The sequence below is a fragment of the Bufo bufo genome, chromosome 1 (assembly GCF_905171765.1).
Source record: "Bufo bufo chromosome 1, aBufBuf1.1, whole genome shotgun sequence".
NCBI classification, from domain to species: domain Eukaryota; kingdom Metazoa; phylum Chordata; class Amphibia; order Anura; family Bufonidae; genus Bufo; species Bufo bufo.
In genome coordinates, this window is record NC_053389.1 from 770,892,210 (window position 1) to 770,905,960 (window position 13,751).

At 46.2% G+C, this 13,751-nt stretch overlaps 1 protein-coding gene across 3 annotated transcripts in view; it reads left to right on the forward strand.

Moving 5' to 3' along the window:
• Positions 1-13,751, forward strand: part of RHOBTB2 (Rho related BTB domain containing 2) — a 56,460-nt gene that overhangs the window by 19,768 nt on the left and 22,941 nt on the right. The window contains exon 1 of one of the 3 annotated variants that reach the window (XM_040414797.1): positions 3,092-3,521. The exons of the other annotated variants lie outside the window; for them this stretch is intronic. Within the exon in view, the coding sequence (XP_040270731.1) occupies positions 3,511-3,521 (11 nt within the window). The 5' untranslated portion in view covers positions 3,092-3,510. Of the gene's footprint in view, positions 1-3,091; positions 3,522-13,751 lie in introns of those variants that run through there. 3 annotated transcript variants of the gene reach the window in all.

Here is a 13,751-nt window from a genome sequence, read left to right on the forward strand (position 1 = left end):
TGTCCATATTGCTTCCTTTGCTGACTGGATTCATTTTTCCATCACATTAGACACTGCTTGTTTCCATGGTTACGGCCACCCTCTCATCCAGAAGTGGTGGTCGTGCTTGCACACTATGGGAAAAAGCGCATTAAAGAAATTCCAGCTCGCCTCACAATCCGCAGCCGTGTGCACGGAACGAGCCAAGCAAATCACTCTTGTTGAGAATAGGAAAAAAATAGTTCCATCACTTAAAAATAAAGCTCAGTTGTTCTTCTTGTAGCACATAACTCACATGGACACAAACCTTCACCCCGGCATGGTTGACGCGTTTCGAACACAGGTGTGACCTAATGAGACTATCCCACTTCCCACCCCTAATCAAGTCAGGGGTGGGAATATACAAAGCCCGTGCCAAGGAATGCTCATTAACTTGCCACACATAACAAATAGAATCCACATATAAAATGACATCAAATGCGACATTTCATGCTGTGAGGTAACAACCAATATATAATTCTAACCAAAATGAGGTCCACAACATGAAAAAAGGCACAATGTGAACGAAATAAAAAGGAAAAATTGTTCAATTAATTGTCAAAATTAAATAATAAAAAGTAGTAATACTCTTTTGACAACATATAATGGAACTTGCTTTGTGCTTGCACAAGGGAAACATGAGAAAAGGAAAAAGCACCAGCCTATGTACTGTCCCAGCCACCAGAGAGGTCGGAGCTTTCTCCTATAGTGTGCAGCCACGACCACCACTAATGGATTGCAGGGTGGTCGTAACCATGGAAACAGCCAGTATATAATGTGATGGAAAAAATGAATCCAGCCAGCAAAGGAGACAATATGGACAATCACAATACATTAGTGAGTGCTTTGTATTAACTTTCTCTACATGATAAATCCTATTTGCTGAAGTGAGAGGACCTGTCACTACTCCTGCCATGTCTGTTTTAGGCTACTTTCACACTGGCGTTTTAAATTCCGTTAGTGAGATCCGTTTCAGGGCTCTCACAAACTGTTAAAAACGGATCAGTTCAACCCCAAAGCATTCTGAATGGATAAGGATCCATTCAGAATACATCAGTTTGGCTCCGTTCTGCCTCCATTCCGCTCTGGAGGCTGCTTGCAGCGGTTTGATGTCCGCCTGGCGATGCGGAGCCAAATGGATCCGTCCTGACTTACAATGGAAGTCAATGGGGACGGATCCGTTTTCACTGACACAATATGGTGCAATTGAAAATGGATCCGTCCCCTATTGACTTTCAATGTCAGTCAGGACGGATCCGTTTTGACTTAGACTTTTTTTTAAAAGAATAATGCAAACGGATCCGTTCTGAACGGATACAAGCGTTTGCATAAGGCTCCATTCACACGTCCGCAAAATGGGTCTGCATCCTTTCCGCAATTTTGCGGAATGGGTGCGGACCCATTCATTCTCTATGGGGATGGAATGGATGCGGACAGCACACAGTGTGCTGTCTGCAGCCGCAATTGCGGAGCGCGGCCCCGATTTTGGGTCCGCAGCTCCGCAAAAAGATAGAGCATGTCCTATTCTTGTCCGCAGCTTGCGGACAAGAATAGGCATTTCTATGGGGGTGACGGGCTGGTGTGTTGCGGACCCGCAATTTGCGGGTCCGCAACACACCACGGACGTGTGAATGCAGCCTTATAGGTGCGGATCCGTCTGTGCAGATACAAGACGGATTCGCACCTAACGCAGGTGTGAAAGTAGCCTTAGTCACTACTTGCATCCCCATGTAATACCTATTCTAGAGCATCTATTCTTATGACTCTATGTTGTGTCATTCCTTTATTATTCCTGCGTGTGGTACCTTTTAAAAGAATCATACTCACCTGCCCCCCACCGCATTGTTCGGTGACTGTATGGTACTTAAGTCTACTTTCACACTGGCGTTTAGGCTTTCCGTTTCTGAGATCCGTTCAGGGCTCTCACACGCGGTCCAAAAACGGATCAGTTTTGCCCTAATGCATTCTGAATGGAAAAGAATCCGCTCAGAATGCATCAGTGCAGGCTCCGTTCAGTCTCCATTCCGCTTTGGAGGCGGACACCAAAACGTTTTGGTATCCGTCTGACGAAACTGAGCCAAACGGATCCGTCCCGGCACACAATGTAAGTCAATGGGGACGGATCCGTTTTCACTGACACAATCAGGCACAATAGAAAACGGATCCGTCCCCAATTGACTTTCAATGGTGTTCAAGACGGATCCGTCTTGGCTATGTTACAGATAATACAAACGGATCCGTTCTGAACGGATGCATGCGGGTGTATTACCGGTGCGGATCCGTCTGTGCAGATCCATGACGGATCCGCACCAAACAGCAGTGTGAGAGTAGCCTACCTTGTTTGCTTCCCACCACAGTACTGTCGGGGTCATGCCCGCAGCCAATGACTGGACCCATGTTCCACCCATCATTGACCATGTACTGGAAGATTGCTGAACAGGGCTAGGACACCCTGGAACAAAGCGGTGAGCGGGTAGCGGAGTATGTTTCTTTAATTAGACACCACACGCTAAGCGGACTCATTTAAAGAGGGTTAAAATCCTGGACTACCCGTTTAAAGGGGGTACTCCCATCTCAAGCATTTATGGCATATCCACACCTCTGGGACTCTACTGTACCTCCATAGGGAAGACATATGAGGGTTTTTCCATCTGATGCCCCCTAGAATTGCTTCTGTGGGAGAATGTCGCCATAATACAACCCACACAGAATACCTATGACTGTAGTAATAAATAAGAAACCGTAATATAGTAGACTTCGGCTTTTTTAATCCTGTGCAATCTGTCCTCTTTATTTGTCTGTATGACAGCCCCAATTTCACGGCATGCTTACGAAATCCAGTGCGGTATCTGTAGAGAGAGGTCAGCATGTTCTATGTACGGCTCCCGTTCCGTATCTGTCAGCATATTATATAAAGAACATACTGATCCTGAGCAGCAGCAGCATCTGGATTTTCCAAGACGTCAGTTACACAATGGTGTCTGCAGGTGGCGCTCAAGACTTTCCCTTCCAGTTAGAATAGAATTCCTCCCCTTCATTGGAAACACATATTCACATGCATCCACACACACACACACCTCCCCGCTGGAAACCAGAAATCGCAACCTGCTCCCATCACAGCTACAGGCACTCTCATAATGACACAGGGCTATACACGCTGCAGTATCCGGATGCACAGCACGCATACACTGAGGCATGCATGGAGGCACTGGTAATGTGACCCAGCTGGTATACCGTGCCATCCCATTCCCAAACAGACACGAGATCTCATATTAGATCAGCAAGGACACCAAGCGTCGGGCATCCTGCAGACACCCATCTTTTCCTGCACCCATTGCAGCTCCCAATAGATGAAGACGGGCACACACAGATGGGTATAGATGGATACACGCACACACCGACACCATCCATGTGTATATAGAGCTAGGCACGTATACCCATAGCCTTGGCCTGTCGATTTCCGATCTGCAGAGAGGATGCGCGGGTGACAACATGGCCGCCATGTATGGGACCAGACTTGGTGTAGTATCATCAGCTATGTGTGTGTATGATTGGAGTGATGTCGGTGGATGCAGGGTTCTCAGGGGTCTTGTGATTTATGTTGCATGCTGCACGTGTTATATATATTTTATTTTTTGGGGGGGGGGTTACCGTTAATATCGATGTGTCATATAAGTGCCCCCGTGTCATGTGACTTTTCCTGCTGCGTAGGCGCTGTGGTTTCCCTGCTCCTGCACTTTGATCCTCAGCCTGAAGAATGTGACCTGATTCTCAGCATAATCTAAATAGGGCGAGAAAGTTATTATTTTTTAACCAGGCTTCGTGCCCCGGGGGGACACGGGATTTGGCAGCGCAATACGACCTGGTTTCGTCTTATAAATGCTGAGCTTGAACTTATTTGGTCTTTCATCCTTGGCCTTTCGATTGGCACAATTCTAGATATTATGTAGCGTCGCTTTAAGCCTCATGCACACGGCCGTATGTAGTTTGCTGTCTGCAAAAAATGGATCCACAAAAAATACGGATGACGTTCGTGTGTATTCCGTATTTTGCGGAACGGAACAGCCGGCCCCTAATAGAACAGTCCTATCCTTGTCCGTAATGCGGACAATAATAGGACATGTTCTATTTTTTGGGCAGAACGGAAATATGGAAACGGAATGCACACGGAGTAACTTCCTTTTTTTTTTTGCGGACCCATTGAAATGAATGGTTCCACATACGGAAAGAAAATACGTTCGTGTGCATGAGCCCTAATACTGCAGATGGAGCCCGCCAAATTGGTCATTGCCCTCGTATAGGCTGCGTTACTGCTCCTTCTTTACAGAGTGCGGATAATGCAGTAGGTTTACCTGCAGTCCTATGTAAAACCAGTGGTAATGCCTTGTGATATCCAAGGCAGGGCTCTCATTAAGAATATACTAAGTACTGGTCTCGTATGAAGCAGAGAGACCTTTTAGGCCCCTTCAGGTTTCCCTACAACCCTGGTGATGTCACTATGAATGGCGCCAATGGACAAACTCAGCACAACAACGTATGACCAGCGCAGCTCTGCTTCATCTGGCTAACAGAGCTCAGCTGCATATGGCATATGATAAAACCTAGCCCTGTTACTTATTACCAACTCAGCTTTATGTAATAGAGGTATAGGTAAATGTATCACATTCTGGGACTCGGATTTCGCACTATGTAGAGCTCAGATTATTCCTGCTTGTCTGACCCGTATCTGAACAGTTCTGGTCTCTTATAGTAATGTCTAGGATGTATTTACATGAGTCATTTTTGTGTGTTTTTTTTTTTGCCATAATGTTTCTAAAAAAGCAAAAATGTAAAAACTAAAAAAAAAGTTTTTAAATGGATTTTCTGGGAGTAGAATATTAATGACTTGTTTTTAGGATATGTCCTCAATATCTGATCAGTGGGGTCTGACACCCGGCACCCCGGCTAGCTGTTTGAGGTCCACAGCCTCCTCACAGCTCACCCAGCACAGCGCCGCACATTGTATAGTGGCTGTCCTTGGTATTGCAGCTCAGTCCCATTCACTAGACCAGGGGTAGGCAACCTCCGGCACTCCAGGTGTTGTGAAACTACAACTCCCAGCATGCATACTTGCTCTGCTCTTCTCAGAACGCTCATAGAAATGAATGGAGCATGCTGGGAGTTGTAGTTTCACAACAGCTGGAGTGCCGAAGGTTGCTGATCCCTGCACTAGACCGTGTGACCTATGAATGTGATCTCCCTGGCTTAGGAAGAGACTGCAGCAGTCACCAGAGCGTTGCAGCCTCTTCAGACAGCTGATCGGCCGGGGTGCCAGGAGTCGGACTCCTACTGATCAGATATTGATGACCAGGGTCGTAGCTAAAGGCTCATGGGCCCTGGTGCAAGAGTTCAGCTCGGGCCCCCCTTCCCTCAGTGCTTTGTGGCCAGGGGCAGGGAAGCACATAGCCTTCATGCTGCCTGAGGCAAAAATTGAAACGGCACTTCCCTCCGCCCATGCCAAATTCCTGACCTAACCCCTTCCCTCCAGGCGGCAACTTGACCAGTATGCATTTGCTATAATACTGGTGTCTTCTTTTGTGGCACAAGGGTCTTTAGGGCCCCTCAGGCTCCTGGGCCCGGTAGCGACTGCTACCTTTGCACCCCCTATAGCTACGCCCCTGTTGATGACCTATCCTATAGGCGATGATATTGAAGTACCACCGTGCACTCTTTATTTTGATGCAAGTAAAATATGTTTTACTGCAAGTCCTCCATGTAATCAAATGCAGTATCAGAATAGCATGAGCTCAAAAACACGTGACTTTTGGTTGTGATGTTTTGGTCCGAACTCGGAATGGAGAAGACCCTGTGGTACAGCGGTGTGGCGCTGCAAGGAATGGCGCATATCATGCTGGAGTGTGTGGCACCTGATTTATCACAGGGGCTCAAGCCGGATGACGAATGTGGTGCGGGGACAGACAGTTTATTGGTTGGCTTAGTTTCAGACAGAATTCACGCCAAAATTCGAGTGCAATTTCGGCTCAAAATTTTGCCTTGGGCTAGGTGGAGATTATTTTTCGAAACCTAGATACACCAAATTGCACCACATTTTGATGCAATTGACGCCAGAATCTTGGTGAGCTCAGCAAATGTGTGCCATTGTATGTAGATTTTTTTATAATTTCCTATAGACTCCAGCGCCAGTGTCACAGGGTTCCGAAGGTGCACTCAGTCCCCCATCGCCCGCAGACCTGTTGCTTAGCTTTGGGAATGAGGATCTGTGTTTGACCTCATTCCCAGGGCGGCTTTACTAGCTGGGTGACTCCCTGCTCCTAGTCTGCCTTGAGCGCCGAGCTGATCACTCGGTGCTCGACTGGTTGGTCTGACGGTCATGTGACGCTGGCCACGTCACATGACCCTCACTCCCCACTATAAATACAGGCAGCCTGCTGGCTACAGGTTGCCTGTTCATTTCTAGGTTCCTAGCTATTTGTTGGACTGCTGAATACTTACCTGATCCTGTTCCCTGACCATCCTTTTGCCTGCTCCTCCTGTACTGCGCATACATCCTGGTATTGTGACCTCGGCTCCCACCTGACTACTCTCTTAGGACTCCTCTTGTACTTCGCTACTCTCCTGGTATTTGACCCCGGCTTCTCCTGACCATTCTTTGCTTAATCCGTTGTACTGCGTAGCTCTCTTGGTTTTGACCCGGTCTGTTCATGTTCCGTATTTTGTCTTGTCTGTCTTCCCTGCACATATCCTAAGTTAGGGATTGCCGTCCAGTTGTCCCCTGTCATCAGGACTCGTGAGGCAAGTAGGCAGGGCCAGGGGTGAGGGTGGAGCGCAGTGGTCACTATCCTTCCCCCTGTGTGTGTGTGTACGCGACCGTTACAGCCAGGTTGGGTTACCGCATGGGATATACGCACATCGGTAGGTGTAGCTATGATACAGTAAGTAGAGGAGTAGGTTTGTGCTCACAGAATGCAGACGGCTCATGTTAGGCTGAACTGCCGATCTCTTGGGCCCTAACAAATTCAGGCGTTAATGGCCATTTTGTTGTAAGGGGCCTGGCAGCATCCGTGGTGAGTGAATAATGAGGCAGAGCGCAGGACGTGGCAGATAACGATCAATAACCATTATATTATAGCAAGTCACCAACTGGCTATGAACCAGCGACATCAGGGCGGCACCTTATCTGAGGTGTTCTATATAAATACTGTATACAATACACCCTCTTACTTGGTCTGATGCGAGGTTGGATGCAATAAATGAGACACAAGAGAACATATAAAAAAAGATATATTGTATACACATATAACAATAGACTTATACACATATAACAATAATTACAATTACGTCACCAATCCAAGATGACAAACTTATACAACAGACAACTCTTTAAACCTTACAGTTCATATTTACCACACGTGGCCTTTTCAGGTCTGTCCACCAGTCTCTCTCCTGTCCCCTTTCTCCCAGCCTCCTCCAGCTTTTCCTCATACCCCAAAGCATGGATCTTTTATCCTTTGAAAGCTCTCAACCCCCCATTCTTGCCAACACCCCATATCAGTTATCTGAGATTTTGCGGGCCTGCCAAGAAACTGAATCTTGGTCAAACAGTTATTTTAGCTATTCATGACACTCTGCTCTTGTTCACCACACATTTTGTTCTCTTCCAATCAGCATATGTAAGAGATACAGGATCCTACAAGGCCTACACGTCCGTGTCCGCGCTCAAATCCATGAGCAGGTGGTCAGTGATCATCCGTGAAGCTGTCCTTGAAGGATCCGTGTTGAGTCCGTGGGTCAGTTTTTTGCTGTCTGTGTGCCATCCGTGCTTCACTGACACTGAGCAGCTGAAAAATAATTTTCAAAGCATCTCTTCTTAATGATCCGTGAAACACGGATGCAACATGGATGGCATCCGTGTCGCATCCGTGGTTTTCATGGACTCATTGACTATAATGGGTGGGAGGGATCCGGGAACACGGACCAAGATAGGACATGCATCCGTGCTGAAAACACGGACCCACGAACCATGCTAAAACACTGATGTGTGAATACACACAGCTGTCCGCAGAGAACACGTACATCACATGTACGTGAAACACTGGCGTGTGAATGAGGCTTAAAGGGAACCTGTCACCTAAAAAACGCCTCCCAAACCGCCAGCATTACCTTAAAGTAGCCAGCAGTATGTTCCTAAAGATCCTTTTCTTCCTCCGGCCAGATGCACCAAAATCTTGAAAAACGAACTTTAATCCCCTGCACGCGCTATGTAACAGCAGAGTTTGAAGTCAAGGGGGCAGCAGCCTCCTCGCTTTAAGTCAAGATAACCATGCCCTGTCACGCCTTTCCCTGTGAATGTGCGGAGATCTATCAGACTGGCTGCACATGTCTGACTTCTCTGTTTGTTTTGATTTGGGTTTGAGCTGGATCCACCTTCCCTCAGGTGTACTGGGTTTCATTGTTAGTGAGGCTATTTATCCCTCCTCTTCCCCCCTTCCCCCCCCCCAGTGGCCTGTGCGGGTTATAGTTTTTTCCTGGGAGCTCTGGATGTGTGGTGGATCGGCTGGTCCAGCTCTGCTCAAGATAAGTCCTCTCCTTTATTTCCCTTTGTGTGTTTTGTGTGTTTTATCTAGGCCTCTAGGGAGATGCTTGCTTCCTACTGGTTTGAAGAAGCAGGTTGCCTCTTCTCTTTTCCCTGCTGCTTAGCGTTTGCCCAGGGTGTTTAGGTTTAGGCTCGAGGGCATGTGCATATCCACCCTAAGGGTATGCACATGGGCACAGCAGTTTAGGGAAAGCTTTTAGGGATCGCTAGGAGGTGACCCTTTTCTCCCTAGCTTTTGGGCCTAGTCGTTTGTGCTTTGTGTTTTTCCGTGTTTGGTTATTTCCCCGCTTACCTACCTATCGTGACATACCCCCTTTCCATGCCCCTTTGCTTTTGATTGACAGCCGATAGCTTTCAGCTGTTCAGCAAAGCCTGCCGAGTGTGAGTGCGCGTCAGATGTTCACGTGCGCGGCTGTCAATCAGAGGTGAAGGCGCAGGGGAAAGGGGGCGTGGTTATCCTGACTTGAAGCGAGGAGGCCGCTGCCCCCTTGACTTCAATCTCTGCTGTTACATAGCGCGTGCAGGGGATTAAAGTAAATTTTTCAAGATTTTGGTGCATCTGGCCGGAGGAATAAAAGGATCTTTAGGAACATACTTCTGGCTACTTTAAGGTAATGCTGGCGGTTTGGGAGACGTTTTTTAGGTGACAGGTTCCCTTTAGGACAAAAGGAGCTAGATACATACTAATGCATACAGTCACCTACTCGTCTCTGATTCACACAAATAAATCCCTCATAATCTATAAAATATAATGCAACATAATGCATATATTATTTCCAAAACCTGTATTTCTTACATGGGTGCTGATCCCCTTTACAGTCCTTCCCCAGGAAGACCCCTGCTGTGTATATAATCTGTAGCCCTACCCAAGCTCTGTGGCCATAGTGGAAAATTAGTAATGGCCCCCCTTCCATGATACACCTATAATACTGGTTTCTTCTTATGTGACAGAGTTGCCATTGGGTCCCCTCAGGCACCAGGGCCCGATTGCAACTTTTGCGTCTACACTAAGTGCTAAACTTGTGTTGCACTGGAATCTATAAATAAGGATGCGTTCACACATTGTGGCTGAGGTGCTGTTAAAACTAGGAAGAAAATGCATTTTTGCCACAGTTTTTAATGCACTGTGTCACCTCAGATATTAGTGGTATATTGCTAAGATATGCCACTAATGTCAGAGAGGTGCGGGTCCAACCTCTGGGATCTACGCCTATGTCCAGAGCGAAGGAGACTACACTGCTCCTGAGCGGTTTTCTCCTATCATCTCTATTGGAAATAGCCAAACGCAATCATCTGTTTTCGGAAGTCTAATAGGGGTGCATGTAGAGCGCACCACGGCCACCTCTGCATTCACCTCTATGGGTCTGCATGGTGCCCGCTGCTTCACTTTGGGGGTGCCTTTTCTGGAGATAGGAGCGGGTCCCAGAGGTGGGACCTGCACTTATCTGACATTTGTGGCATATTGCTAGGATGTCTGAGAGGAGACAACCCTTTTAACAACCGTTTCACTTGTAAAAACTGCAACCAGTTCAGTATATTGGGCAGACTAGATTGGCCAAATGGTTCTTAGCTGCCGACACATTCTGTGTTTCTATGTTTAACCACATCGAAAACTGCAAAAAAAACATATTGGGGAGTTTTATCAATGCTTTAAAGGACATCTGTCAGCAGATCTCTCCCTATGACACTGGCTGACCTTTTCCATGTGCGCTTGGCAGCTGAAGACATCTGTGTTGGTCCCATCTCATATGTGCCCAAACTGCAGCGAAAAAGTATGTTTTATTATATGCAAATAATGCTCTAGGAGCAACTGGGCCTTGTCGTTGCACTTAGAGGCTCTGCTCTTTCTGCAACTGCCACGTCCTCTGCAGTTTGGTTGACAGGACCAGATGTGATCACATTTACACTGCCTGGCCCTGTTAATCAAAGCGCAGAGGGTCTACGACAACAAGACTGCACACCGTGCTTAAATAAAAGGTATTTATTAAAACACTATATGTTACAGTCTAATATTTGCTTATAATTATATATATATATCTATATCATCGGAATAGATATATATATTTATAGCAGCACACAGCAATATAATATATAAACACACTATAACAACACAGCAATACGGTACTAACTACACTAGACACAATCCCTCTTCCAATTCTCAACCCCAAAATCTAACTACTCATAATACTCACATACACACAAATATCAGCAACCCACCCGCCTATTTACTCACTGTCCCTACGAGGTTCAAGGGGTAAAACACAATATCAAGGGGTACCAGGGGTAAATGATGGGGTGATATAACAGGGGAGAATCCAGGGGAGCAGGGGGTACCAAGGGAATGCAGGGGTGATAATGAGGGAAATAAATGCAGGGGAATAAGGTTTAATGCAGGGGCGTTGGTGGTATAGGGAATACTAAAGGGTTAATGCAGGGGAAAATTCGTTGGTGGTATAGGGAATAATACTAAAGGGTTAATGCAGGGATATAATCGTTGGTGGTATAGGGAATAATACTAAAGAGTTAATGCAGAGATATAACAACGATACTCAGCCGATATGTGCTCGTTGTCCAGGGGGTGCTCGTTTCTCCAGGGGATGATCCTCTCCGGCTGCTTGGCTTGGAAAGAACTGCCTGAGCGTAGCGCCGCTGGACTATTTAAGTTTGGCGTTGCTCGCTCCCGAGCTGTGGCGTGCATGCGCGCCGCAGGCAAGAACACGTGGGCCGGCGAGGTGATATGACGTCACTGCGCCGGCCCGCGCATGTCGGAGCGCGCTTCCAGGCGGTGGGATCCTTTGATCCTCCACATGTAGCGCATCTGCATACCCTGCGGTGCGATAATTATCGCGGCAGAGGTATGCAGATAACAGAGGGAGGGATGTTTGCTTCCCTCTCTCTGTTATGTTAACTATCCCCAGCAGAGCTGGAGATAGTTAACCAAAAGGCATCGGATCTCTATTGATCCCATGCCTTTTGAAGTCACCAGACGCTGGACATAATTGTCCAGCCATCTGGTGACATTCTCATCTCCTGCAGGGATGCAGGAAGAGGTTGGGTGGGGGGGCACCCGGACAGGGGGGCAGCCACATTTGTATAGGATATGTGTAAAGATGCTTGGGGCACATCCATACACATTATATATATATATATATATATATATATATATATTCATAGATGTTTGGGGCACAAAATTCATATGTATAAAGTGCACATGTGCAATCACCCAGATAACAACTGGTTAAAATAGAGGGCTATTACCACACATCTATCATGGGGAGTGGCCAGGTCACATGATTGTGGGCATGGATACAGGCACATAACAAAGCAACTCACATATTCCCGATGTAACTCCATTGCCAAAGTCGGCGTCTTAGAATCCCGGATGCGCATGCATCCGATAGGCGCGTCACCCGACAAACACATGCACAGTCACTTGATATAAACAGTTTTCTTTTTTCACCATACTGGAGTGCTGCTCTATTTTTTATTTTCTATTACCCTGGGACGCTTTTCCTATTGGAGCTTGCACCCAATTTTCAATTCAAAAGGTTGGTGCTGCCATTAAATGCATAATATATATATATATAAAAAGAAAATAATGGCGGCACCGGAAAAATAACAAAAGGAGGGTGCTATGTCCAGGGATGTAGCAGCTTACCCCGTCAATATATATATAGTAAAAATATGGCAGCACCAACCAAAAGGTAAAAGGTGGGTGCTAGCTCAAAGGGAAAAAGCTTACCCAATTGTATAATGAAAAAATAGAGCAGCACTCCAAAGTAGCAGTAAAAAATGGTATCTTTATTCACCCATAGGTGACGCGACGTTTCGGCTCCAACCTGAAGCCTTTCTCAAGCTATGTGAACATTCCAAAGTGAACATACACTCACCTAAAGAATTATTAGGAACACCATACCAATACGGTGTTGGACCCCCTTTTGCCTTCAGAACTGCCTTAATTCTACGTGGCATTGATTCCACAAGGTGCTGATAGCATTCTTTAGAAATGTTGGCCCATATTGATAGGATAGCATCTTGCAGTTGATGGAGATTTGAGGGATGCACATCCAGGGCACGAAGCTCCCGTTCCACCACATCCCAAAGATGCTCTATTGGGTTGAGATCTGGTGACTGTGGGGGCCATTTTAGTACAGTGAACTCATTGTCATGTTCAAGAAACCAATTTGAAATGATTGGAGCTTTGTGACATGGTGCATTATCCTGCTGGAAGTAGCCATCAGAGGATGGATACATGTTCTCATTCTGTTTACGCCAAATTCGGACTCTACCATTTGAATGTCTCAACAGAAATCGAGACTCATCAGACCAGGCAACATTTTTCCAGTCTTCAACAGTCCAATTTTGGTGAGCTCGTGCAAATTGTAGCCTCTTTTCCCTATTTGTAGTGGAGATGAGTGGTACCCGGTGGGGTCTTCTGCTGTTGTAGCCCATCCGCCTCAAGGTTGTGCGTGTTGTGGCTTCACAAATGCTTTGCTGCATACCTCGGTTGTAACGAGTGGTTATTTCAGTCAACGTTGCTCTTCTATCAGCTTGAATCAGTCGGCCCATTCTCCTCTGACCTCTAGCATCCACAAGGCATTTTTGCCCACAGGACTGCCGCATACTGGATGTTTTTCCCTTTTCACACCATTCTTTGTAAACCCTAGAAATGGTTGTGTGTGAAAATCCCAGTAACTGAGCAGATTGTGAAATACTCAGACCGGCCCGTCTGGCACCAACAACCATGCCACGCTCAAAATTGCTTAAATCACCTTTCTTTCCCATTCTGACATTCAGTTTGGAGTTCAGGAGATTGTCTTGACCAGGACCACCCCCTAAATGCATTGAAGCAACTGCCATGTGATTGGTTGACTAGATAATTGCATTAATGAGAAATAGAACAGGTGTTCCTAATAATTCTTTAGGTGAGTGTATATAGTGAGAGGAAGTGACATCATCACATCAAAAAAAGGTGCTTACAAATGAACCAGCAATTAACCCATGCTGGCATGTGTAATAATAAATACAGCAAAATATTACAATTGTATCAAAAAATCTTGTGTGTCAAATTCATAACATCATGTGAAAAGAGCAATACAGTAAATGCCAATACATAATTGGTACAAAATCAATGTGCTAC